The sequence below is a fragment of the Callithrix jacchus genome, chromosome 17 (assembly GCF_049354715.1).
Source record: "Callithrix jacchus isolate 240 chromosome 17, calJac240_pri, whole genome shotgun sequence".
Lineage (NCBI taxonomy): Eukaryota > Metazoa > Chordata > Mammalia > Primates > Cebidae > Callithrix > Callithrix jacchus.
In genome coordinates, this window is record NC_133518.1 from 46004351 (window position 1) to 46031804 (window position 27454).

General features: G+C 43.2%; 1 protein-coding gene across 19 annotated transcripts; it reads left to right on the top strand.

The window, feature by feature from the left end:
- The first annotated feature begins 63 nt into the window (after positions 1–63).
- NME9 (NME/NM23 family member 9) lies at positions 64–26257 on the top strand. 19 transcript variants are annotated; one of them, XM_078354142.1, is made up of 13 exons: positions 64–103; positions 577–613; positions 4714–4774; positions 4880–4937; positions 8927–9030; positions 10277–10348; positions 11329–11445; positions 12500–12575; positions 20795–20877; positions 21174–21266; positions 22169–22323; positions 23558–23694; positions 25661–26257. In XM_078354142.1, the coding sequence occupies exons 4-13, from the start codon at positions 4913–4915 to the stop codon at positions 25693–25695; spliced, it is 897 nt and encodes a 298-aa protein (XP_078210268.1). In that variant the 5' UTR covers positions 64–103; positions 577–613; positions 4714–4774; positions 4880–4912; the 3' UTR covers positions 25696–26257. The 19 variants fall into 19 exon arrangements, 17 of the variants coding, with proteins under 17 accessions (XP_078210268.1, XP_008982019.5, XP_078210272.1 ...); XM_078354141.1 differs by having other exon boundaries at positions 69–164; XM_008983771.6 differs by lacking the exon at positions 4714–4774.
- Positions 26258–27454: the final 1197 nt, after the last annotated feature.

Genomic DNA, 27454 nt, shown 5'->3' on the forward strand with positions numbered 1-27454 from the left:
TGGGCCCTGAGTGGGCGTGGCTTACGTGTCTCAGGCTCTCCAGGCAGGCCTGGCAGGGGGGCCAGGTTGCCATGACGACCGCGGCTAGGTCGCAGCAGACTCGGTTGGTGACTCCGGCGCGTCGAAGAGCGTGTACCTGTCGTTCGCTGTGGCTCAGTTTCCCAGTAATCCATGACAACAGCAGGGATAACAGAGGGTCCCATGTCTTTTTTTTTGTCCGAATTCCTGGCGACCCCGTGCCCGACAGGCTGCACCGCGCAGCGCGCACTGACTCGGGCCTGCGCGCGCGCCCCCTGGCCGGCTCTGGGGTGGGGAGGGGGTTTCGAAGATCCCCAGAAAACCGCCCGGCGAGCCACGAGCCTGCGGGCTGCAGGCTCCGCTTCCTCGTGGGGTGTTCACTTTGTATCAATGTGTTGATTTGCTGCCAGTTAGAAGCACCTTAAAAAGGGGCCGGGGGCCGTAGTGGGGGGCTTGTCTGAAGGAGGCTCTGGGCTTGCTGATCCGCGCAGCGGTTTGTCGCGCGGCTGCGGGGGAACGGCCCACGGCCGCGGTAACAGGGCTTCGTCTTCTTTGCAGAGCCATGGGCAGCAGGAAGAAGGAAATTGTCCTGCAGGTAAGCCTCAGGGGGCGCTAGCTTCCAGCATTGGGTTGGGGTCGGGGAAGAGGAGGGTGATTGGAGCGGGTTGCGGTATAAAAGTGACATTCTGTTTGCCAGCAATATGTGACGGTGTTCTCAAACTTGAGTGATGTACCCTTCCATCTTAAAGGGACAAAACTTATCTTGGAGCCCCAGTGATGACACATTTTATGCAAACAAAATTGAGTAGAAGCTGTTTATATTGATAGTGCTTATACAACCATAAAACCTAAACATGCATTAAATAAAACTACAAACCAGGAAAATATGAATCAACATAATTCGATGTGACCATTATTTTGTTGTTGTTGTTGTTGAAACATAACTGCAGCTTGCATAGAGAATACAGTACAGATTCTTTTGAGTTTGGGCATGAGTCTGTAACTGTGTGCTCTGTGGAGACCCAGTTTTCCCACCACTGTTCTCATAAAATTTCACTTATTAACAAATATGTTTTGAGATATATTATGTGCTGGGCATTTGATATATAGTGTGCTTACTTCATTTGCACCTGGGACAAATGAATTCAGAAAACAGCAACTGCTCTTCTTCTTGGTGGTTGATTCTGAAGTGATGGTGAAAGCATGCAGGCATAGACCCTGGAATTGGGAGAGTGCTTTGTCATAGGAGATCATCTGGATGATCTGTAACATGGGAACATTTTAAAACAAACTTTAAAATGTCTCATCATCAGCTGGCCCCAATAAGATGCATACTCAGGCTACAGCATCTCCTGGATAGTAGAGCTTTAGCGGTTTTGAGACATCTGGTTTCTCTCTTATTGTTCTCAGTGGGATCAGCAGTTTACATGTGGAGTTCAAAAGCCTAGTGGTTTAACAAATAGGAATGGGCAGGGAAAGCAGCATTATTCTAAGGGTAGTCCATGTTGCGGGTGGGAGGGGTGTGGGGTGGGGTGGGATATTTAGCCTGGAAGTCAGACGACATGATGTTGTTCTTGTGTCCTCTAGAGCCAACTGTGTCTTTGACTACATCACATAACCTCTCTGGGCTATAGCTTGCCCATCCATGGAATGATGATGTTGTGTGAATTATCCCCAAGGGCCTTCTTCCAGCCTTGATATTCTAGGATTCTAGAATTAGAAGGCACTTCATATGTGAATGTTCTGGGCAAAGTAAATTCTGAGCAACTGGTCCTACCATTCATTGTTGTGTGACTCATTTCCTCAACTCCCTGGCCTCCATATCCTTTACATAGACAGGAGGGATAATACATCACCTGCAGAGCTGTGATGAGACTTCTTTAGACACTTCCTGGCTGATCTGATGCAGTCTGTGGTGTCTCTAATGTTATTGTCCCGTATTATGGTCAGTTCATATGTTGATGCTGTAGATCTCCTATGGGGGTAATAACTTTTGTTAGCAACGTTGTTATTTGTTCATGTGTATTACTTAGGCTCTGAGTACTCAAAGTAAGTGCTCCCTCCTGCTGAGGGAGGAGAGTGAGTGGCCTCCTCTCCCCTCTTACCTTGAAGCATCTGTGTAAAAGTCACCTCTCTGTAAGGTAAATCCCTTGAAAGCAGTGCCTAAAGTTGGCTGACCCAGGAACCTTGTCCTGTCTCTCAGCAAGGTTAGTCAGGGTTCCATTTGTGACTGAGACAGGCAGAAATCACAAGGGGCAGTCTGGTTAAAAGGTGCCACACATTCCCTACCAAATGCAGGGCTTAGTGAAGTCCAGATAGTTCCTACACTGTTCTGCTCCTGCCGAGCTCCCAGGGCTGAGATTCTTCAACTGCCCAGAGTCCTGGCCCCAGAGCTAGTGGGGCTCATTCCATGACAAGGGTGGGCCACAGAGAGTTGCTGGTGACTTACGGCTGAGCCTCTGGGTAGGGGTGGTAATGCTTCTATCACTTTCCTCAGGACTAATTGTGGACCCAGGGGTATATCAATCCAGATCTTACTTCATTTAAGGCACCAAGAAGACTTTTCTGGGTTTCTTTTCCTTTTCCTTTTCATTGAAACTAAAAAGTAAGGAGTATGCTTCCTTAAAAGAGAGACTTTTTTGAGACAATCTCACTCTGTCCTATTGCCCAGGCTGGAGTGCAGTGGCACAATCTCAGCTCACTGCGACCTCCACCTCCCAGGATCAAGTGATTCTCATGCCTCAGCCTCCCGAATAGCTGGGATAACAGATATATGCCACCACACCCAGGGCAACTTTTGTATTTTTTTTTTTTAAGTAGAGACAGGGTTTCACCATGTTAGCCAGGCTGGTTTCGAACTTCTGGCCTCAAGTGATCTGCTTGCCTTGGCCTCCCAAAGTGTAGAAAGTGTTGGGATTCCAGGCGTGAGCCACCACGCTTGGCCAAAAAAGGGACTTTTAATAGAGGATTTGCAGGTGTTACATGTTTCTTGCCCTTATTGCCAATAATGCATCCTATCTTTTTTTAAGGGGACACAGACCTTACAATACCTGTATTAAGAACAGTAGTAGGCCAGGTGCGATGGCTCACGCCTGTAGTCCCAGTACTTTGGGAGGCTGCAGGCACATCACTTGGGGTCAGGAGTTCACGACCAATTTGACCAACATGGTGAAACCTCATCTCTACTAAAAATACAAAAATTAGCCGGGTGTGGTAGCAGGTGCCTCTTATCCCAGCTACTTGAGAGGCTGAGGCAGAATTGCTTGAACCTGGGAGGAAGAGGGTGCAGTGAGCCATGATCATGCCACTGCACTCCAGCCTGGGTGACACAGGAAGACTCCGTCTCAAAATAACAATAACAAAAACCAGTAGTAATTTTGGTGGTCTTTTAATTCATATAGTTTCAAAGTAGCTCACCACAAAAATATGTTAATTACAAAGGAAAGGAGGATAATTTTACAGACCACAGGCCTGACAGACCATGTTAATCCAGTGATCAAAGCGAACATCATCAGTAACAGGCAGATGGAAATTGTGTATCACCTGCTAGGTACCAGCACCTGCTATTCACATGATCTTCAGCTTCTCCAACATGCCAATCAGTCCAGCCAATTTCAACCAATCCAAACACGCACAGTCTAAATCCAGTCAGAAGGAAACATTAGATACAGCCCAACTGAGGGACAGTCTACAAAATACCTGGCACGTAGTTTTCAAAGTGTCAACATTGTGAAAATATGAGAAAGGCTAAAGAATTATTCTAGACTAAAGAGACTTGGCAAATAAATCTAGCATATGTTTCTGACTAGCTCCTTTGCTACTCAGGACATTATGGGATAAATAGGAAAACTTGCATCCTATCTAAGGATTAAATGTTCGCAATATGTCAGTGTTTTTTTCCCCTGATTTTGATTATTATATTGTGTTATGTAGGAATAATATATTCAGGGGTAATGAGATAAAAAGCTGTAACTTACCTTCAAATACCTAAAAACAAAAACCTAAATCTTCTTTATACTGTACTTGCACACTTTCCATAAGTTTGAAATTATTGGAAAGTAAAAAATATTATACAGAAATGTTTACTATTGGCTGGGCATGGTGGCTCACACCTGTAATCCCAGCACTTTGGGAGGCCAAGGTAGGCAGATCACTTGAGGTCAGGAGTTCGAGACCAGCCTGGCCATATAGTGAAACCCCATTTCAACTAAAAATACAAAAACTGGCCGGACATCATGGTGGGCACCTATAATCCCAGCTACTCAGGAGGCTGAAGCAGAAGAATCGCTCGTACCTGGGAGGCAGAGGTTGCAGTGAGCTGAGATCACGCCTCTGCACTACAGCCTGGGAGACAAAGCAAGACTCCATCTCAAAAAAAAAAAAAAGAAAAAAAAAGATTTTTACTATGAAGAGGGATAATATGTATTTCTCCTTGTATTTCATATTTATAAAACCGAACTCTGTGGATAAGAAAAAAAAAAACTTGAGTGAATGGCAACAAATTCAATTCAATTCTGATACTGAGTGAAAACACAAATTTCAAAATGAAACCTACAGTTTGATACATTTATGCACATTTTAAGGACACAAAACAATTTATATATTGTTTCTGGACAAATAACATGTAAAATTATTTTTTAAATGCCTGAGACTAGTACACATCATTCTTAGGATAGTGTGTTTTTTTCTGAGTAGGGAAGCAGGGAGAGAAGGAAGGAGAAAAGACAGGGGAGAGAAGATAACTTGAACTGAACTTGTAAGTATTTCAGAGCTAGAAAGAGAGAAATCTAGAGCAAACTGATTCAGTTGTTTCCATGCCTGTGCCCTCAGTAATATGGCATTTGATCCTCTTTGGCTTTAGGTCAACATCAGCACCCAAGAGCTTTGGGAGGAAATGCTCAGTTCCAAAGGACTAACTGGTAATTCGAAGTAAAATAAGTTTTTAGATCCATTCTTTTCAAAATCATTAAATGGTGTGATGAACCATGAAGAGAAGGGCTGCAATGAACACCATTTTCCTATTACCTTCAGCCTCATAAAACCAGGTGGTGTGTGTGTGTGTGTGTGTGTGTGTATCTGGCTTGAACATCAGTGGATTCAGTTCAGGAAATGAGTCAGTACTAAGTACTCAGGGTTGTTTGGTGTTAAAATTAACAGAAAACCTCTTCTAAGTACCTCAGGCATTAAAAGAGAATGCATTGAAAGGAATACAGGGGATCTCTTGGAACTCAAAGGATGGAAGGAGAGCCAGACATCACTGGGACTGGTACCTGGGATTGCAGTCATTAGGAAACAGCACAGCCACTGTCTATGGGCCTTCCCAACCCTCCTCGCATCGGTTATTTGTTGCTGCATAGCAATTTACCCCAAAACTTACTGGTTTAAAACAAACATTGAATATCCCTGTTTCTGTGGGTCAGGATTCTGGGTATAGCTTAGTTGGGTGCCTCTGGCTCAGAGTGTCTTACCAGGGTAGTTAGGGTGTCAGATAGGGGATCTCAAGGCTCAATGAGGAGCTGATTTGCTTCCAAGCTCTTTTGTGTGGCTGTTGGCAGACCTAAGAAGATCCACTTCCAAACTTGTTCATGAGGCTGTTGGTAGGAAGGATTCAGGTCCTCACTGGCTGTTGGCCAGAGACATTAATTTCTTGTCATTGGTTTCTCCATGAGGCTACTCATGGCCTGGTAACTTGCTTACCCCAGGACAGGGCTCTAAGAGAGAGCACAAGTTGGAAGTCACAACCTCTTGTTAGCCTAATCTTGAGATAGGTGATATCCCATTGGTTTTGCCATACTCTGCTCATTAGAATCTGGTCACTAGGTCCAGCCCACACTCCAGGGTGGGGATTACACAAGTACACGAGGACCAGAGGTGGGGATCATTAGAGACATCTTAGAGGCTGCCTACCACCTGCTCTCACCTACTCTTTTCTTCTCTTTCTCATTTACTGCAGATATCTCTGTGCTCTGTTACTCTGTGTGCCTGCTCGGTTTTTCTCTCTGCGAATATACCTGCTCAGTGTGCTTGTGTCTTATCTTAGCCTTGCCATTAACACCCCCTCCACCAAATGACTTCAGCATTCAAACCCCTCCGTCTCTCATGACTTGGTCTGTCTTTCCAGCTCCTTCACCCACCATTTCCTGAGGTGTGTCCTGAGCTCTAACATGTTTCCTAAACATGCCACAAGTTTTCCCACTTCTTTATTTTACTGTTGTTTTTTTTTTTTTTTTTACTGTCGTTCCTACTACCTGGGATATCATGGCTCATCACAAACTGTAGAAATCTTTCTTATTCCCAGACCCAACTGAAAATTAGCCTCCTTGTATAAAATCTTTCTGGAACCTCTGCATGATCACATCCCTAGTGGGAGCCCCTAGGGCACATGGAGTTAGACTCTGTCTCAGTCCCTCCAGCACACACCCTGCTTGCTGTAGCCCCTGTAGGGAAAGACCATCACGGCTTTTCTCCTGGACTCTAAACACAACGGCATTGGCTTTTTCTTTTTCTTTTGAGATGGAGTCATCCAGGCTGGAGTGCAGTGGTGCAGTCTCGGCTCACTGCAACCTCTGTCTCTCAGGTTCAAGTGATTCTTCTGCCCCAGCCTCCCAAGCAGCTGGGATTACAGGCACATTCTATCACGCCCAGCTAATTTTTGTATTTTCAGTAGACATGGAGTTTCACCGTCTTGGCCAAGCTGACCTCAAACTCCTGACCTCAAATGATCCATCCACCCTGGCCTCCCAAAGTGCTGGGATTACAGGCGTGAGCCACCGTGCCTGGCCAGCATTGGCTTTTTCATCTCGGATTTAGGCTGAGTGAATGCTAAATGCTGATCCAGTTGTGTGGGTGTGAGTACTGCCATACTCTACTGTTGGAGGGATTATAAAGCCTTTTTGATGGTGCCAATGCTTAACTATTTTGTCCATGTGTCTTGCCTGGGCAACTGGAACATGGCTCCAAGTGAAACAAATCATTATTTCTATTTCTTTAACAACCGTGAAAAAACCACCATCCCATAATTTTTTGAGAATGTATCATGTGCCAACCACCCTGTTAAGCACCTTGTGTGATAGTGGCTAACATCCACTGAGCACTGACCCTCTGCCAAGCCTGGTCTAAGTGGTTCGAGGGCCTCTATTGACTGAAGGCAGCAGGGCCTCCTCTCTGCTCCTTCTCATCAGGCAGACTAGAGGAATATATAGATATGGAGCATGTAAATAAATAGATATGTGCTTTTCTCTCTCTCCAGCCAGGAGAAATTTGCTTCCAAAGTGAACCACCAGCATCTTGGAAATCTTGCCTTCTGCTGGCTCATTCTCACCTGCTTTCAAACATGCCAAAGTCCTTTAGGCTTACACATACACACACACATACATGCACACACACAGACACACCTTTTTATTGTCTCTGCCATTCCTTCCATGTGGCTTCTCTGTTATGCTTCCTCTCACTCAAAGTCAAATTAAACACTTCCTCTCTGGTTCCTCCCACCCCCTACCCCCAACCCCTGCTTCCTCCTTAACCTTGTGAAGGTGCAGTTGTGCCTATCACTCCTCACAGAGCCAGGGCGTCCAAAAGGAAGGGAGAAGCTGGTAGAAATGGTGGGTGCGCTATCAATACAAATACAACACAGATAATTTAGGCTAACTGAGCCCCAGCTTTTTTCCTTTGGGATTTAAACCTGCCCTTTTCAGTGGGCCTGTGTACAGGGCCCTCTAAGTCTTCAGGGACTGTTTCCTGGCTTGACCCAAATGCCTTTTTTGGCCTTCACCCACATAACTGTAGTAGGATGAAATTTTAAAAATCTGTCAATTGTGAAACTTTTTTTTTTTTTTGAGACAGAGTCTCGCTCTGTTGCCAGGTGCCAGGCTTGAGTGCAGTGGCACAATCTCGGTTCACTGCAACCTCCGCCTCCCGGGTTCAAGCAGTTCTCTTGCCTCAGCCTCTGGAGTAGCCAGGACTACAGGCTCACGCCACCACACCCAGCTAATTTTTGTATTTTTAGTAGAGACAGGGTTTCACCATGGTGGCCAGGATGGTCTCGATCTCTTGGCCTGGTGATCCGCCTGCCTCGGCCTCCCAAAGTGCTGGGATTACAGGCTTGAGCCACCGTGCCCAGCCAATTGTGAAACTCTTGTCTTCAGAAAAGCCCAGAAATTTCTCCTCTACCTGGATGCTATGGAACCCAAATCCCACTCTCCTGCCCCCATCTCCTGCTTGGATGTCTGGTGGCCTTTGTGATCGCTTGTCTTAGATTTTCTGGTTGGTACTGGAAACCCAGCCTGTTTAGACTTGAGTTTGCTCTTCTTTCCCCTCCAGCAATCTCTCCCCACCATCCAGCCTTGACATGCACTATAGATTGGGACTAAAGAAGAAAAAGATATCCAAGTTTCTCTCTAGCTCTCTATCAGGCTCACTTTCTGGGAGAAAAATGTTGATTTTCTAAAGTAAATAAAACTACCCAAAGAAAGTGGCTTTTAATTCGTCAGAGGAAAAGGTCAAAGTGGTGTTTATTATCAAAGCATTAGATAAAAGTCAATTGTGTGCTGCTGGGTCACCTACAGTGACCTCTCCCTTTTAGAATAGACAGTTTCGGTCTAATTCCAATATCTTTGAGGCCCATTGTGTGTTAGGTCTAACCCTAAATGTAGCCTGAAGAACCCTTAAGGTAAAGGAGCCATATTAAGAAAATAATTTTCTGCTATACTTCACTATATTTAGAATTCATTATACCAAGTTCGTAAGAATGAGGCTAGATGTGTGCTTATAATCTCATGGGGTAGTAAATCTAGATACTCCTGCAAATGAATGTCCATTTGAGGGGGGTTAGAATGTGCAGGTATAAATTTTGCCTGGCGTCGTGGGAGCTGGTGCCTATTGAGTGTTCCTGCTTCTTGGTTCCACACAGTTGTTGATGTCTATCAAGGCTGGTGTGGCCCCTGCAAACCCGTGGTGAGCCTCTTTCAGAAGATGAGGATCGAGGTCGGCCTGGACCTTCTGCACTTTGCATTAGTAAGATTCTTTCTCAGCCAACAGTCATACAACATTGTAAAAAGAATCTGAAAATTAAAACAGTCAGGAAGGAGAAGTGTGAGAGAGGCCTTTTCCAGATCATTGAAAAGGAATCACTGTGGACTTTTTGTTGATACTGCCATGATACTTTCTAATTTCTCTAGCTATGAAGGTTCCTATTCCCCACCCTCCTCCTTATATCACTCTTGGCTTGAGCAGTTCTTGGTGCTGTATGAAGAGAAGAAATATGTCACTCAAATGCATATTCTCCTTCTTCTTTTTCCTTTCTCCTGTCACCCAGGCTGGAATGCAGTTGTGGGATCACGGCTCACTGCAACCTTTGCCTCAAGTGATCCTCCCACCTCAGCCTCCCAACTAGCTGGGACTACATAGGCACATGCCACCATGCTTGGCTAGTTTTTTGACTTTTTTAGAGACAGGGTCTCACTACATTGCCCAGGCTAGTCTAGAACTCCTGGGCTCAAGCAATCCTTCCACCACAGCCTCCCAAAGTGTTGGGATTATAGGCGTGAGCCGCCGCCCCAGCCTCATCTCCTCGGCTCATGAACACTGTTGACTTGACTGAAATGTCACTTTTGTAGCAAACGGTTTTAAGATTTCCATACTCTGCTCCATAAAGGGGAACTTTTAGCAGATATTTATTTGGATTAATGTATGGAAATGGGAATAAATTCCAGGGAAGTGTGCAAGAGACACTGTTGATATGCTGCATGGGTTTGAGGTTCATAGGCAGTAAGACAGGAGAAAATGTAACTCACACTAATTTCTCAAGAAGTTGGACTTCAAGGACTTTGCAGTTCCTCCTTTGGCAGGCAGTCAGTGCTTCCATGGGGAATGCGCTGCAGAAGGGCTTGCATGGGGATCTCTTACGCCCGCGTGCAGCAGGTTTCTCAGACACTGAAGGCAGCGCCTGAAGACTTTCACCTTGGTTATCAGTCATGGCTGCAGAAGGACATTAGACAGTAGAGCTCCCTTACACTGGTGCAGTAGCTGCATGGAGCAGGAGATACCCTTGCTACCTCCTCATTTGATCCTTCAAGAGAGTATATGTCTGCAATTTTACAGTACAGCTCTGATTAGTCGGAGCAGCATGAGAGCAAGTTGGGGCTCTACTTGGGGAAGGCCATCCTGGGGGTTTTCCGTCACCTGTGTGGTCTCCCACCAATCAATCGGGCCCTGTACCTGCTGCACTCAGGGTTGCCTGCTGATAGTTGGTTTTCTTTAGGCAGAGGCAGATCATCTTGATGTCCTCGAAAAGTACCGAGGGAAGTGTGAGCCAACCTTTCTGTTTTATGCAGTAAGTACATTTTCAGAACCAGAACTATTTGATGATTGCAAATCATTAGAGTTCAAAATAGAAGCAGCTCACTGACATTAATTCTTCCTGGGAGAATTAATGGGAACCACCAAGAGACCTCAGGGATTCAAACAAGTGATACTGTTTTCTCTGATGCCTCCCAGTCTGTTTTTATGATATTGGCTACATACAGACTCTCCCACCTCCAAGTCTAGGTCGTGATGCAAGTTGCTGACTAGGATGATGGCCTGTCAGCCCTGCACCCAAGGAGGTGGGTGACACAGCACCCTGGTGGTCACTGTGCTAGGGCGATCTTCCTGACTTGCTGTACATGAGGAAAGACTCCCAGTCACTCAAATGCACAAGCTCCTTCCTGGCTCATGAACACTCTAGACTGAGACTTCACTCTCAGAGCACAGGGTTTCAAGATTACTATCCTCTGCTCCATAAAGGGAAATGTTTAGTAAAAATAGATACTCCTTTATGGGGCAGACAAGCTCTTCATTCACTTTATTTAATCACAAATGTGAAGATGTGTTTATAGAAATTTAGAAATGAGAGGGACTATTTCAGAAAGCCAAGCAGTTCAGTGTTTTGAAAATATAATTTGGATGTCCTTGGGTGTGACATCCATGGTCCAGCTCCATGCCACTTAGGGCCCACTGTTTCACACTTGGCTTCCTAGGTTTAGACCACCTGCTGGGTCCTGATGGCAATGGATCGATATACCTCCTCACTCAGATCAGCCCCCTCATTGTAGAGTCAGGAAAACCGCGTCTACTCAACCAAGTCTCTGATCGCCAGAGATCAGAGCAGACCTCAGGGTGTCCTGCCAAAGGAAGGCAGCAGAAGTGAGCACCCTGCATGGACCTGGGGTTGAGAGACCTTGATCGTGGGCACAATCCTAGACACTCTTGCCATCTCTTGAAAGAGATTAATATTTGCCAAGAGCATTTCATGCTGTTTGTAACATATTCTAGGGAGGAGAACTGGTGGCTGTGGTTAGAGGAGCAAATGCCCCACTGCTGCAGAAAACCATCCTAGACCAGCTGGAGGCGGAAAAGAAAGTGCTGGCTGAAGGCAGAGAACGGAAAGTGGTAACTGGAGGTCACTTCTACAAGCAGCAAACTCACAAGTGCACTAGTAGGGCAGGATCAGCAGTTCCCATACCCCTCACCCGACTTTCCTGGAGTCATTGGTGGACAGCTTCATAAAAGTTTCACCTAGGTCTGTTCTTCATGCAGGAGAGCACTGTGCCCTGGTGATATGTGTGCATTTTGAAACCTTCTTATAAAAGGCATCTCTTTCATCCAGAGCGCTTTAATTTATTTTATCCATTTCCCCTTCATCTTCCACTTCAACACTAGGAGGTGAAATCTCTCCTAGTGACCCACTGGCTCACATTCCTGAAGGTTTTACTTGTGAACCCAGGGGGCTCATTTCTTTAACTTAGAAATTAAGCTCTGTCATTAACATGAGAAGCAGAATCAGCATAGCTTGTGATTTTGATAAATTATTTCCATGATAACACTGACTGCCAGTTCTTCAAATGTCTGCCTTTGAAAATCAACACACCTTAGGTAGAGAGGTATTTCCTGGTGCTTTAAGCATCTGCCAAATCTGACTCAACACTGTTCCATGTTCATTGTTCAAGTTTTCTTATTGAATTCCAAATAGCAAAGCTCAATTTTTTATAGAATGGATTAGAATCAAATCATATTTTCCACAAGAAAGCTGGCGATTTTCCCTCACAAAAGAAAACTGCAAGTGCTTACATTCATATGCCTCCTCCAAGGGAATATTATCTCTCTTTACTACTTCTCTGTACTGCGTAGTCAATCTCTCAATATTTACTTACATTTCAATTCTTTGTCTTCTTATCAACTCTCTCTCTCTCTACTTAATGCTTATGAAAAGAGGCAGACTCTAAAACTTAAGCATGGATTTTCTTGTATTCTAATTCTGGCAGCCCCATACCATCACCCAACTACCAAAAAGGGTCTTGTAAAGTTTCCCAGACTGTAAATTTTGCCATTTTTTTTTTCCTGTGTTTTGGAGCTTTGCTTTTTTTTAGTTTCTATGGTTTTTTGAAGGTCTTAGTGGTAATGTTAATTAGCTAACTACTTTCTATTAATAACCAATTTGTACTAGATTAAAGATGAGGCTCTTTCTGATGAAGATGAATGTGTTTCCCATGGAAAGAACAAAGGTGAAGATGAGGACATGGGTGAGTGGAGAACCAATGAGCAAGGGAAAAAGGCAAAGCAGACTCATATTTGATGTGTGTTGAAAACAGATGAGTATTCAGTTTACTGAGCAATCTGAACTCTGAGGAGATTTTTTAATGGTTTTAATGGTTTTTAATTTTCTTTTAAAAATTGACATATAGCAGGGACATGGATGAATCTGGAAACCATCATTCTCCATAAACTGACACAAGAACAGAAAACCAAACACAGCATATTCTCACTCATAAGTGGGTGTTGAACAATGAGAACACATGGACACAGGAGGGGAACATCACACACTGGGGTCTGTTGGGGGGTGTGGGGCTAGGGGAGCAATAGCAGGGGGTGGGGAGGGATAACATTAGGAGAAATACCTAATGTAAGTGAAGGGCAGAGGGAGTCAGCATACCACCATGGCATGTGTGTACCTATGTAACAATCCTGCAAGATCTGCACATGTACCCCAGAACTTAAAGTATAATAAAAAAATTGACATATAATAGATGTGCATATTTTCAGAGTACATGAAATAATTTGATATAGTCATAAAATTAAATCAGGGTAATTGGGATATCCATCACCTTAAATATTTATCTTTTCTTTATGCTAGGAATATCCAAATTTTTTCTTCTAGCTATTTTGAAATGTACAACAGATTAATGTTAACTATAGTCACGCTACTGATCTGTTGAAAACCAGGTCTTATTTCTTCTATCTGTAGATCGTACCTATTAATCAACCTTTCTTCATCTCTCTCTCTCCACTTCCTCGCCTCTGGAAGTGAAGACTACTCTACTGTCTATCTTTATGAGATCCATTTTTTAAGTTCCCACATATGAGTGATTTGTCGTTCTGGCTTGGGGGCTTATTTCACTTAACATAATGACCTCCAATTCTATCCATGTTGCTGCAAATGACAGGATTTTAATTTTTTAAATTAATGGACACTATTCCATTGTGTATATATACCACATTTTCTTTATTCATCCATTGATGGGCCATTAGGTTGATTCCATATTTTGCCTATTGTGAATGTTTCTGCAATAAACACGGGAGTGCAGCTATCTCTTCAATATGTTGATTTCCTCTCTTTTGGATATATGCATGGTAGTGGGATTGTTGGATCATATGGTAGTTCTATATTTGTTTTTTGAGGAACCTCCATAATGTTTTCCATTCTGGCTTACTAATTTACATTCATACCAGCAGTATATTAGCATTCCCTTTCCTCTACATCCTCACCTCATTATTCCTTGACTTTTTTTTTTTATACTACCCATTCTAACTGGGGTGAGATGACATGTTACTGTGATTTTATGATTGGCATTTTCATGATGATTAGTGATATTGAGCATCTTTTTCATATGCTCACTGGCCATTTTTATGCCTTTATTGGAAGAAATGTCTACTCAGATCGCTTGCCCATTTAAAAGTCAGATTATCTTTCTTTTTGCTTTTGGGTTGTTTGAGATCCTTATATATTCTGCTTATTAATCCCTTGTCAGAGAGCTAGTCTGCAAACATTTTCTCCCATTCTGTGGATTGTCTCTTCACTTTGTTGATTGTTTCCTTTGCTTTGTTTCCTATTTTTTGCTTGATGTGATCTCATTTATTTTTGCTTCTGTTGCCTATGCTTTTGAGGACTTACACAAAAAAAATCTTAGCTCAGACCAATATCCTAGAGCATTCCCCCAATGTTGTCTTTTGATAGTTTCATAGTTTCAGGTCTTAGAATTGTGCTTTTAATCTATTTTGATTTTATGTTTGTATATGGTGAGAAATAGAGGTGTAGTTTCATTCTTTTGCATACGGTTATCCAGTTTAACCAGCACCACTTATTGAAGAGAATGTCCTTTCACCATTTTATGTTCTTGGCACCTTTGTTAATATGAGCTGTCTATAAATGTGTGGATTTATATCTGGGTTCTCTATGTGTCTGTTTTTATACTTTGCTGTTTTGGTCACTATAGCTTTGTAGTATAATTTGAAGTCAGGTAGTGTGATGCCTCCAGGTTTGTTCTTTTTGCTCAGGATGGCTTTGGTTACTTGGGGTCTTTTGTGGTTCCATATACATTTTAGGATTATTTTGTCTATGTCTGTGAAGAATGTCACTGGTATTTTGATAGGGATTGCATTGAATCTGTAAATTGCCTTGGGAACTATTAACGTTTTGACAATATTAATTCTTCCAATCCATCACCATGGAATATCTTTCTATTTGTGTGGGTGTGTGTCCTCTTCAATTTCTTTCATCAGTGCATTAATAGTTTTCCTTGTAGAGAGCTTTCACATCTTTGGTTAAATCAAATTCTACCTATTTTATATTCTTTATAACTATTGCAAATGAGATTGCTTTCTTGGTTTCTTTTTCAGATTGTTTGCTGTTGGTATATACATATGCTACTGGTTTTTGTATGTTGATTTTGTATCCTGCAACTTTACTGATTTTATCAGTTCTAACAGTTTTTTTGGTGGAGTCTTTGAATTAAAGTGGTAAAAGCAGACCTCCTTGTCTTATTTGATATCTTTGAGGGAAGGTGTTGAAATTTTCCCTATTCACTATGATGTTGGTTGTGGGTTTGTTATACATGGCTTTCATTGTTTTGAGGGATGTTCCTCCTATAGCCAGTGTTTTGAAGGTTTTTATCATAAAGGTAATTCAAATTTTATTGAATGGTTTTTCAGCATCTATTGGAATTATTATATGGTTTTTTCCTTGGCTCTGTTAATGATTTGATGAATCACATTTATTGATTTACATGTGATGAACCCTTTTTACACCCCTGGGATAAATCCCACATGGTGAATAATCTTTTTGATGTGTTGTTGAAGTTGGTTTGTTAGTATTTTGTTTAGGATTTTTGCCCCTGTGTTTCCCAAGGATATTGGCCTACTTTTCTTGTTTTGTCGTGTTGTTGTCTGGTTTTGCTATCAGGACAATTCTGGCCTCATAGAATGAGTTTGGAAATTTTCCCTCCCTTCATTTTTTTTCTGAAGAGTTTGAGCAGAATTGGTATTAGTTATTCTTTAAATGTTTGGTGGAATTTAGCATTGAAGCCACCAGGTCCTGAGATTTTCTTTGGCAGAAGACTTTTTATTACAGTTATGATCTTGTTATTTGTTATTGGTTTGTTGAGTTTTTTTTTTTTATTTCTTCATGGTTCAATCTAGGTAGATTTCATGTATCCAGGAATTTATCTATTTCTTCTAGGTTTTCAATTGGTTGGTATATAGTTGTTCATAATAGTACCTAATAATTCTTTATATTTCTGTGGTTTACAGTTGTTATGTCCCCATTTTCTTTCTGATTTATTTGGGTCTTTTCTTTTTTTCTTAGTCTAGTTAAAGGTTAATTGATTTTGTTTATCTTTTCAAAAAATCAACTTTTTGCTTCATTGATCTGTATTTTTTAGGCTTAATTTCATTTATTTCTGCTCTGATCTTTATTATTTTTTTTCCTAATACTAATTGGGGATTTGGTTTATTATTGCTTTTTTAGTGCATTTGGGTGCATCATTAGGTTATTTAAAGTCTTTCTATGTTTTTTGATGGAAGTATTTATTGCTACAAACTTCCCCTTTACTGTATTACTACTTTTACTGTATCCCATAGATTTTGGATGTATATTTCCATTTTCATTTGTTTCAAGAAATTTAAAATTTTCTTTTTAAATTTCTCCATTGACACATTTGTTGTTCAGGAGTATGCTGTTTAATTTTTATGTGTTTGTGTAGCTTCTGAGGTTCCTCTTGTTATTGATTTCTAATTTTATTTCACTGTGGTCAAAAAAGATATATATGATTTCTGCTTTTTTGAACTTGTTGTGACTAGTTTTGTGGCTTATAATTTGCCCTATTCTGGAGTATATTCCATGTGCTGATGAAAATAATGTCTTTTATGTAGCAGTTGGGTGAAATCTTTTGTAAATGTCAGTTAGGTCTGTTTGGTCTAGTGTGCAGTTTAACTCCGATGTATGTCTTCTGTCTGAATGATCTGTCCATCACTAACAGTAGGGTGTTGAAGTCCCCTATGATTATGGTATTGCAGTCTATCTCTTTTTTTAGATCTATTAATGTTTGTATTTTATATACTTGGGTGTTCTGGTGTTGGGTGGATAGATATTTATAATTGCTATATCCTCTTGATGAATTGACCCCTTTATCATTATATAGTGACCTTCTCTGATCGAAGTATAGCTACTCTTGCTCTCTTTCGGTTGCCACTTGCAAAATCTTTTTCCATGCCTTCACTTTCAGTCTACGTATCTTTATAGGTAAAGTGGATTTCTTTTAGGCAGCATATAGTTGGGTCTTAATTTCTTGGTATTTGTTTTTGTTTTTGAGACAGTCTAGCTTTGTCACCCAGGCTGGAGAGCAGTGGCGTGATTGTGGCTCACTGCAACCTCCGCCTCCCAGGTTTAAGTGATTCTCATGCCTCAGCCTCTTGAGTAGCTGAGATTACAGGTGTGTGCCACAAAGCCAGGCTATTCTTTGTATTTTTAGTAGAGAGAAGATTTTGCCATGTTGGCCAAGTTAGTCTTGAACTCCTGGCCTCAAGTGATCTACCTGCCTCAGCCTCCCAAAGTGCTGGGATTACAGGTGTGAGCAACTGTGCCCAGCTAGGTTTCGTTTGCTTTTTAACCATTCATCTACTCTATGTTTTTTAATTGGAAAATTGAGTTCATTTACATCCAATGTTATTATTGGTAAGTAAGGACTTACTATTGTCATTTTGTTGTTTTCTGGTTGTTTTCAAACTCTTCCTTTCTTCCTGTCTTCCTTTGTGCTGAAGTGATTTTTCTCTGCTAGTATGTTTTAAGCATTGCATTTTCAGTGTATCTATTATAAGTTTTTGTGTTGTGGCTACCATGAGGCTTAGAGAAAACATCTTTTTTTGGGGGGATAGAGTTTCACTTTGTTGCCCAGGCTGGAGTGCAGTGGGACGATCTCGGCTCACTGCAACCTCCACCTCCTGGGTTCAAGTGATTCTCATGTCTCAGCCTCCAGAGTAGTGAAGATTACAGGTTTATGCCACCATGCCCAGCTAATTTTTGTATTTTTAGTAGAGATGGGGTTTTACCATGTTGGCCAGGCTGGTCGCAAACTCCTGACCTTAGGTGATCTGACTGCCTTGGCCTCCCAAAGTGCTGGAGTTACAGGGGTGAGCCACCACTCCTGGCCACAGAAAACATAGATATAACAAATTATTTTCTTTTTTTGAGATGGATTATCACTCTGTTGCCCAGGCTGGAGTGCAGTGGCACGATCTTAGCTTACTGCAACCTGTGTATCCCAGGTTCAAAGATCCTCCTGCCTCAGCTTCCCATGTAGCTGGGATTATCAGCATGTGCCACCACACCTGGCTAATTTTTGTATTTTTTTGTAGAGACAAGGCTCCACCATGTTGGCCAGGCTGGTCTCAAATACCTGACCTCAAGTCATCTGCCTGCCTCAGCCTCCCAAAGCGCTAAGATTACAGGCATGAGCTACTGTGTCTGGCTGGTATAGCAAGTTACTTTCAAGAGATGACAGCTTATCTTAGATCATAAAAGGAGTAGAAACAAATAAAAAACAAAAGAAAACAAAAGAAATCTTTTTTTTTTTTTTTTTTTTTTTGTATTTTTAGTAGAGACAGGGTTTTGCCATGTTGGCCAGGCTGGTCTTGAATTCCTGACATCAGGTGATCCGCCCACCTCAGCCTCCCAAGATTCTGGGATTACAGACGTGAGCACCTCACTAGGCCCTCCTTCGTATTTGAAAGATAGCTTTTCTGGATACAGTATTCTTGGATGACAGTCTTTTTTTTTTGTCTTTCAGTATTTTGGAAATGTCATTCCACTGTCTCCTGGCCCATGTGATTTCTATTGAGAAGCCTGTTGCTAGATAAATCAGATGAACTCTGGGAAGCTTAACCATAAAATATTTTCTCTCCAGTCACTTGACTTTAAACATACTCTGTCCGATCTCCCTTCTGATCTTTACCAGCATCTTGGGCACATTTCACAGCTTTTGATTATGTTCAAATATAACAGGTGTGACTTTAATCACAATTATCAAGCATCAACAAAAGCTGCATTTAATAAAATGGAGGGAGCAACACCAATAATTGAAAGCAATGATGCTGGTGTTTATTTCCTTAGTCCTTATTTGAACTAAAAAGCTCAAGCTTCTTTTTTCACCTCTTTGTTAGACATTGGAAAACCTTTCCTTCCCCAAGCCCTACAACCTCTTTCTTGTATTACCCAAATATTAACTCACAGATTTTACACTCCTGGGTTTCATATGAGAACAACTTGGCCTGATAGAGTGAAAAAAAAAAAAAAAGCTAAGAGTTAGGAAGGTTGTTGCTGGGACAGTGTCTTTTGGTGGTAACTGAGACATGAGGGAAAACCAGAATTAGCCTCAGGAAGTATGTTGATAAGAGGAGGAAGATTTTTTAAATTATTGCTTGAAATAGACTGTTTTTACATGTGTGGAGAATAAGAATTGTTTAAGTTGGATTCTAACAAGGGAGGAGGCACAGTTTAGGACAGCAAGAAGACTTCAAGGGTGAAGAGAAAATCAGGGATTGTAATTCTGCAGGAGACATTTGTTTCTCCCCTTTTGCATTCTCTCCTCTTTCTTCCTTCCTCCATGATTTCCTCCCAAATCAAGTCTCTCCCCACTAGAAAACCACATAAGATCCTGCCCTTGCCCCTAGCCTTCCTCTTATTCACAGCCAAGCTTCCTGAACTTTGTCCACACTCTAGGCCGCCTTCATTTTCCATTCATGCCCTGACCTGCTGCAATCTGGCCTCTGTGCTCCCTACTCCCTGAAATGGTGCTTACTGGTGGCACCAACAGATCTTATGGGATTTTTCTGCAGAATTTGATGACTTAACAATGTCTTCCTTCCCAAAACCTTATCTTCGATTTGCTGAGATATCACGACTTGACTTATTTTCCTTCTATGTCTCTGGTCTCTCCTCCAGTTTCTCCTTCATTGGCTTCTTTTCTTGTGTCCTTTTAAGCTGAAGTGCCCCAGGCTCCTGCTTTGGTCTCTTCTCTTCTTCCTCTACCGCTAGGTGATCTCACTAATTAGTCAATTTATAATGGAATTTGTTGTAAGAGTCTCTTAAAATCTAAATATTCATAACATGTTAGAAATAGTAATCTGAGGAATAACAGATTTGTTGCTTGAAATGATTTATACTTTTGCAGTAAATGTTTTTGAGATTTTCAGAGTAGAAAGCCCTTTTTAAATGTAGATATTGTCTTGTTTCATTTCAACACAACCAACGTAAAAGCTGAGAAACAAAACAGGTGATGGGAGCATTATGATTGTGGAGAATATAGATAATTTACCAAAGACAACTTAACATAACAGGAGGACAATGGAAGTGGGCTCATGGACTAGACACAGACCTCCCTACAGCTCCTGTGGGGCTCAGCAGTGGACTCTGATCCTGTGGCACCTCCCTCATTGTCATAGCTAATTGGACTGGTGGATGCTCTTTCAAAGGCAGTCAATCAGCAGACTGGCCAGTGAGCTAGGGCTGATACCGTGGCTCAAACCCATGAGTGGGGCAATCTGGCTTCTCTCAGGAGAACTTGAATGGAGAGAGAGTACTAAAACTGCAATCTGGTAGTATGTGCTGGAGCTAAGAAGTTATGGAACATCATGCAGGCTCAGGGCCTAGAGGAGCCATTTTTAGCCACATGACAGAAAAGAGAAAAAGCAGCAGAAGCGCAAGAGCCAGTAGAGAGGAGAGCACACTGCAGACAGCCGGAAGAGGCTGGGAATCATGAGAGGGTGACAGGAAGGGATGAGGGCAGGCAGGCCTCTGTTGCCCATGCTCCAGGCCCCCCTCTCACTTTCTCCTATACCTCCTCTTCTCCCTACTCCCCAGGCCAACTCAATTCAGTTGTTTCTGGAATTCTGGTCCCAAGTAGTCTTTCAGCAATCCCTTTCCCCATGTTCCTCCTCTGCCACCTGCCCAGGTTCATTGAGCCAGTCTCTGAGTCTCTGTCCCTTGCAGCAAGATGGAGGCTGAGGTCTGGCATCAGACTGCTGCATCCACCAGAGTCCAGGTTTGCAGGGGTAAAACTAAGAGGCCAAGGGAGGGAACCCTGAGAGCCCAAGCCTGTGCCTGGCACTTGGTACAATGGGGCCTTGTGTAAAGGCTTCCTGAGAGCCTCAAACACCAGCATCTGATAGCACCATCTTTTGGCTTATTTAGTTTCATCAGAGAGGACCTGTACCTTGGCCATCATTAAACCAGATGCAGTGGCCCATGGAAAGACTGATGAGATTATTATGAAGGTAAGAGAGACAACACTTACTGTGCACCACTGTCCTTGTGTCCTCTCTTGTGGATAAACAGGGATGGGGCACTGGGCAGTGATATCCTAGTGCAGTAAGATGACTTCTAAGGGGTTGTAGCTCAAACTCCATTCAATTAAATGAAAATGTTAAATCTGATTGGTCAGATAATGTGGGGATAAGGGTCTCCATAGCCTTTAATCTTGCCTGTCTTTATTTTTTACCTTTCAACTAAATTAATTAATGTGAATTTGGGCTTGATTTACCCTTTCAGAATATTTATATATATTCTACAGATTCAGGAAGCTGGGTTTGAAATTCTAACAAATGAAGAGAGAACCATGACAGAGGCAGAAATGCGACTTTTCTACCAACACAGAGCTGGAGAGGTCAGCTCACCTACTTCCACCCATTCAACACACTCTCATTTCTCTTTCTCCAAATCATGCTTATAGATTAGTTTGTGACAGAAGAAACTATGAAGAACCAAAATAGGAACAGCAAGTGGGTCATGAATTTGTTCTCAGAATGACAATAGGCTGTATCAGGTAAAGTTTTTTGGTTGCAAAGAAAAGGTTTTGACTCTAAGTAATGAAATAAGAAGGATATTAGAAGGATAGCCCATAACTCACAGAATTGAAGGAAGAGTTTAATAAGAAGGGCTTGGAGACAAAGGGAAGCTAGGGATCTCAGCAGCAAAGTGTCAAGCATACCATTTTAGAAACTGCTTTGGCCTAGCTTGGGTCACAGCCCTTCCTTTTAGGTCAGGGGTGTGTGTGTGTGTGTGCATGAATAGGCATCATGTTTCTCAGTCAAACTAGGACCAAATGAAATGGCTAAGAGCTATTCCCCAAAGGAAAACAAGAGTACTGTTACTTGAGGAGGGAGGAAGGGTTGTGAGGCATTGCATGAAAAAAGAAGTACCAGCTATATTTCTCCCTTTGGTTATCCAGCATCACACAATTTCCATAGATAGGGTCTTTTAAATATCTCTGCCTAACTTATAATCATCTCATGTTCATCCTTAAATGAGTTTACTTCAAAGTCTCATCATTCTTGGTTCTCTGAATGGTTGGTCATCACTACCACCCAATCCCTGACACCCTCCACAGCAGGCAGAGGTGGCCAGGCAGAGGCAGGGTGCAGTTGACTGAGTGGCCACAGGCATGCTGGCTGGTAACAAGGCTGCTCACTAACTCCCTCCCATCCTGTGGGTGAGATGGGCTTACTTATCCTCTGCAGGCCCTAGCAGCTCCTGCCCTGGGTCACGGTTTTCCCTCCCTGTGCCTAGGAGGCATTTGAGAAGCTGGTACATCACATGTGCAGTGGACCAAGCCACCTTTTGATCCTCACCAGGACTGAGGGCTTTGAGGATGTGGTCACTACCTGGCGAACCATCATGGGCCCCTGTGACCCCAATGTGGCCAGGAGGGAGCAGCCTGAAAGGTAACATTACCAGCTGTGGTCCTTTCATCCATCTTAAAACCTGCATCCCAGGAGGCTGAGACCCACTCAGTGTTTAGCCCAGAATCATGGGTAACAGAGAGGACTCTCTAACAGCCAGGAGCCTCCCTCTTATATATTAGGGGAGACCCTGACATCTTCCCACACCAGTCCAGTTCCCAGCCTTTGCTGAGTGCCTTTTGTGAGCTGCCTCCTCTCCTGCTCTGTCCTCTTCTGAAGGCTGCTGCTGGATTCATTCCTCAGTCACTGTTTTATCTTTTCAGCCAGAGAATTCCATAGTATACTCCCAGGAAAATACACATTCTAGGGCCCCATTCAAACCTGTCAGTCAGAGACTCTGGGGTACGGACTGAGAATCAGCACTGTAGTCTCAACGCCATCCAACCCTATTCCCCATCAGGTGTCCTGAGCCGTTGAGAGTCTGAGTACCCTGTTCTGCACATTGCCCTGGGCTGGCTTGGTCTGCTCCTTGGACTTAGGAGTATTTAGCCTGGCACCATCAATCCAAATCCCCTGTACCTTGGACTTTGAAGCTGACAGGCCCAGACAACAGGAAAAAAAAATTAGAGGCCAAGAGACTGCAGTTGTACTTTGTAGCTGAAGGGAACCAGGAACATTTATATATGGGGCAGGCTGGGCTAGTGAAAGCCAGCTCAGGATTCAGATCTTAGGTCACTGCAAGTCTTTTCTTAGCCTGAATTCTCTCAACTGTAAAATGGGGATATGAGCATTCATCACGAGTGTATATATATACATGTATGTATCTCACCGAGAGTAGTGTTTGACACACAGGAAATCATAGCAATATATTATCTTATGAGGTTATTGCAAGGATGACTATGCAAAACTGTATCAAGCACTTGGTATGGTCCTCGCCTCTGCCAGTAATATCGACAAAATGGCAGCTCCTGTCCTTACACCATTACTCATATATCTTTAAAACGGGGGCAACAGCAGTCTCTCTCATAGGGCTGTGGCGAAAATGCAATGGGATCGTGTAGGTAAAACACCCAACCATGTGCCCAGCGCACTGCTATGACCAAATAAATGCCAGCTGCTATTATCATTGCTGCCATTCTTAGTATTTCCTGCAGAGAAAGCAATTTCACAGGAATGCAGGGTGCTGATTGGTAGTTGGTGATCATGTTGCCAGAAAGCAAAACATTTCTTTTCAAATGAAACAATTGTTTCTTTTACATTTTGCCAATGTTCCCAGTCTTCGGGCTCAGTACGGCACAGAAATGCCCTTTAATGCCATCCATGGAAGCCGGGATAGAGAAGATGCTGACAGAGAACTGGCATTGCTCTTCCCCAGTTTGAAATTTTCAGACAAAAATACAGAAGCCCTTCAGGGTAAGTCATCAAGGCAGATTTGGTCTTTATTCAATCGTAGATACAAGGCATTCATGACTATGTGCTTGAGTGTGTGGGGGATTGATAATTTTTGGTAACTAAGTTTTCAATCTAATATAGTCCTAAATATACAGGTCATTATATAACTTGAGTATCAATACTAAACTGTTTTGTGTTCTCATAGAGTAACAATGTTGCTTTTTAATACCTCATTAAATTTTTTGCTGCTTATTTTGGAGTCATATTTTTGTTGCAAAAGAACTTTATTTGTATTTCCCTGTGGAAACCATTGTGGAAATTTAATTAACTTTCTGGAAGCCCACGTCAAAGCCAGTCAAGAGGCCAGACATGCTCCGCACACTCCATGTTAAGCCCCTAAGGGCTTGCTGAGAAACAGGGGGCTATATGGAAGGGCCCTCAACCTGGAGCCTGCTGTGACCTCATCTCCCTCAGCCCCACATTTCAATGCATGACCGTTGTTTAGGACCTTCTCCTCATGAGAAGCACTCAGACAGCCTCTGGGAAAGGCATACCCGGTAGGATCACCACCTCCAAATCTGGGTGAGAACCCCAAGTGGTCCGGAGCCCATGTGACTCAGCCTACCCTACAACCAGTGAACTGCTGCAATACATGTTTGAGCCCGAAATGAGTGGAAGGGGCCGGGATATGATTATCTTGGGAAAACCCAAAGGATGTGAGGGTTGGATTCTTGGGAGAAGGCCACATTCACATCTGAAATGGCAATAATCAATGTGTGTCTTAATGTTTGGGTTTTAATCAATGCATTTACCTAAATGTTTGATATGCTTGTGGTCTCAAGATCTGAAATGCAGCCAAGTCAGGTGAACTTGCCACTGCCCCCTGAAGTAGAATTATTCCCACTACCAGCTGAGGAACAAGCTGAGCATGCAACAGAGGTTGGAGAGCCAGGAAATCCTGGGGAGTGTGGCTCTATGTGGATTAGAGACCCACTGACACACTCCTGGCCAGCTTTCCTCTGGGATCTGCCCTCAGAGAGTCCATGATGCATCTCCTTATGTGTCCAGGGTTGTGGGGCTTTTGGGAATGGAGGGTGGTGATTGGAAGCTTTTGGGAATGGGGGGTGGTGACTGGAAGCAAATAGCTATAACTCAGTGCCAAGTCAGAGCCAAGTCTGGGGCAGGAGGTGGGGGAACTGGCTGAGAAATTCTCATTGGGCTGTTGGGAGTGCTGGAAGATCATGAGACTGACTTTTTGGCTTCAGGTGATGAGAAAAGGGGCTATCTGGGAGCCACAGTGGCTCTGGCCAGTTCTCCTGGCGCTTGAGGAGGCAAGGCTATTAGTTCAAGGCCAACCTGAGCAACATAACAAGCTCTCATTGATTAACAAGAGAAAAGGGGCTATCTGCAGACCACATCCTGGGAATAAGTATATAGCCTCCTTTGGACACACTGAAGCAGCCTGGCTGGGGTGCTGTTCTGCCCATTTATTCTAATGTGTCACACTTTCTCAGCTTTGGAGAGCAGTATATGCCTCCATTGTACTTAGTACTTTTCTGCTAAGAAAAAGGCAGGAGTTAAGGTGACAGACAATCCTGAGTTTAATCCTGGCTCCACTGTTCCCCAGCTGAAGAGCCTCCAAAAAGTTACTTACCTTTTCTGGGTTTCAGTTTCCTCATCTGTGAAATGGAGATGATAGACTCGTCATAACCACAAATAACTTCATAATAAAAATCTTCATCATAGAGCTGTTATGAAGATGAAATAATGTAAAGCTCTTGGTCTGGGATCTGACACAAATTAAATGCTCAACCAATGTTATCCATTCTAATTTCTTTAATTCCTGGTTCCTAACACATATCAGGATTTATTTGCTGGCCCTCCCGCTCTGACCTTTAACTTCCCATTTCTTTGTGGATAGTGGGTGGGACAGAAGGTCTGGGACAGGCTGTTTCAGGAGTCCTACCAAACATCTGTCATCCCACAGGCGGTGAGGCTGAAGAGGCAGCGGGGGCCCACTGAGGCGGTTTGCTTTCCAGAGGATATGGATTGAGATGGCTGTGCTGCTCTTCCGGAGCACGTGACCGGGGGTCTACTGCAGAAAAGGGACCTCCAGAATCGGAACTTACTGTTTTGAGTATCAATGCTTTTTGGTTTCGCTGTCTTTTGTAGACAATGAAAATAATACAGTTGGATGCAGTGGCTCACGCCTGTAATCTCAGCACTTTGGGAGGCCGAGGCAGGTGGATCACCTGAGGTCAGGAGTTTGAGACCAGCCTGGCCAACATGGTGAAACCCTGTCTCTACTAAAAATACAAAAAAATTTAGCTGGGTGTGGTGGCACACACCTGTAATCCCAGCTACTTGGGAGGCTTAGGCATGAGAATCGCTTGATCCCAGGAGGTGAAGGTTGCAGTGAGCCGAGATCATGCCACTGAACTCCAGCCTGGGCGACAGAGCGAGACTCCATCTTAACAAAAAGAAAGTAAATAGTATATACTTTTCTGCCTTATTAAACAGTATGTAGAACACAGTTTTTTTTCTGTCTTTGGGATTTTACAAAATAAATGGACGTCAGTTATTACATCCTATTGTGAGATACAATGTCATCTCAGAGGATACTGCGTTATATGAGATGGTGTTTCCCCAACAAATCTACCTTATGAATTAAACAATTTTAGAACTTAATTTCGTAACCATGAGCTTGAAAACAGTGCAGTAAGATTGGCTATGATACTTGCAGGCACACCGATGCCATGGCAGATATAAATAGGCTCCAAATGCTTCCACGCCTGCCCAAGTCACACTGACGGTCATTTAATGCTGCCAGATTGACCCATTGCAGTTCTCTATTACCAGGGCATGTTCATAAAGCTATGCTTAGACATTACATTTGGAACCAGGGTTCATCTAATTTTCTTGATGCATTCCTCCCCCATTTCTCTGGTTTCTGATTCTGGCTGAAGCCTAAATTTAAAAGCTGAGAGCTCCTAGTGGGGCCAGGTTGTCTTCAGCTTTCACTGAATGCCTGGCTTAGCCATCTCTCTGCAGTTCTTCCCTTGAGGGACACAGGATTTCGATAAAAAGTAGCGATTATGACCACTTGGGAATATTAGCACACAATGCCACCCCATCTAACCACTCTATTTGTAAATTTGCCAAATGCAGGCATACTTTTTCCTTTGAGGAGAAGGCAATGTTCTACCACGAAGCAAAGGTGAGCCTCTTCCTCCTTGCTGGGTTTATCCATGACTATTCTTTAAATGAGCAGTTAGCTCCCAGAGAACTTTGTGGGTGCATCACACTTTGTCAGCCTAGCACAAGGCACTCTGTGCTAGTCCCTGAGCTGGCTCTGGGGACACATGGATAAGTCAGTCCCCAGAGGTGGGAACCAAGGCCAGTGACCTTGGGCAGGCCCTACTGTTTAAGGTCGCTGTGTTTCCCAGGACCTTGTGTCATCCCTGGATGGAAACATACGTGTCCACAGTGCTCATCTGGACCTGTACAGGATCTCAATGTGCCCAACAGAGACCTCAATGACAGGACCTTTCAGGAAGCTGGATGCACTATTCCAGACCTGCAGACTCACAGCCTACTATGGGGCTGTGCTCTTCCCTTTGGGAGTGAGCTCAGGAGGGGGGCCCATATAGTCGTGCCTACCTCAGAAGTGGCAAACGACCTGGAGAAGCCCTATGCCTGAGCTTCCACACCACAGGTGTGTGTGGCTCTGAAATGAGGTACTTGGAGGGGGTGTACCCAGCTGACAACCACCTGATCTCCC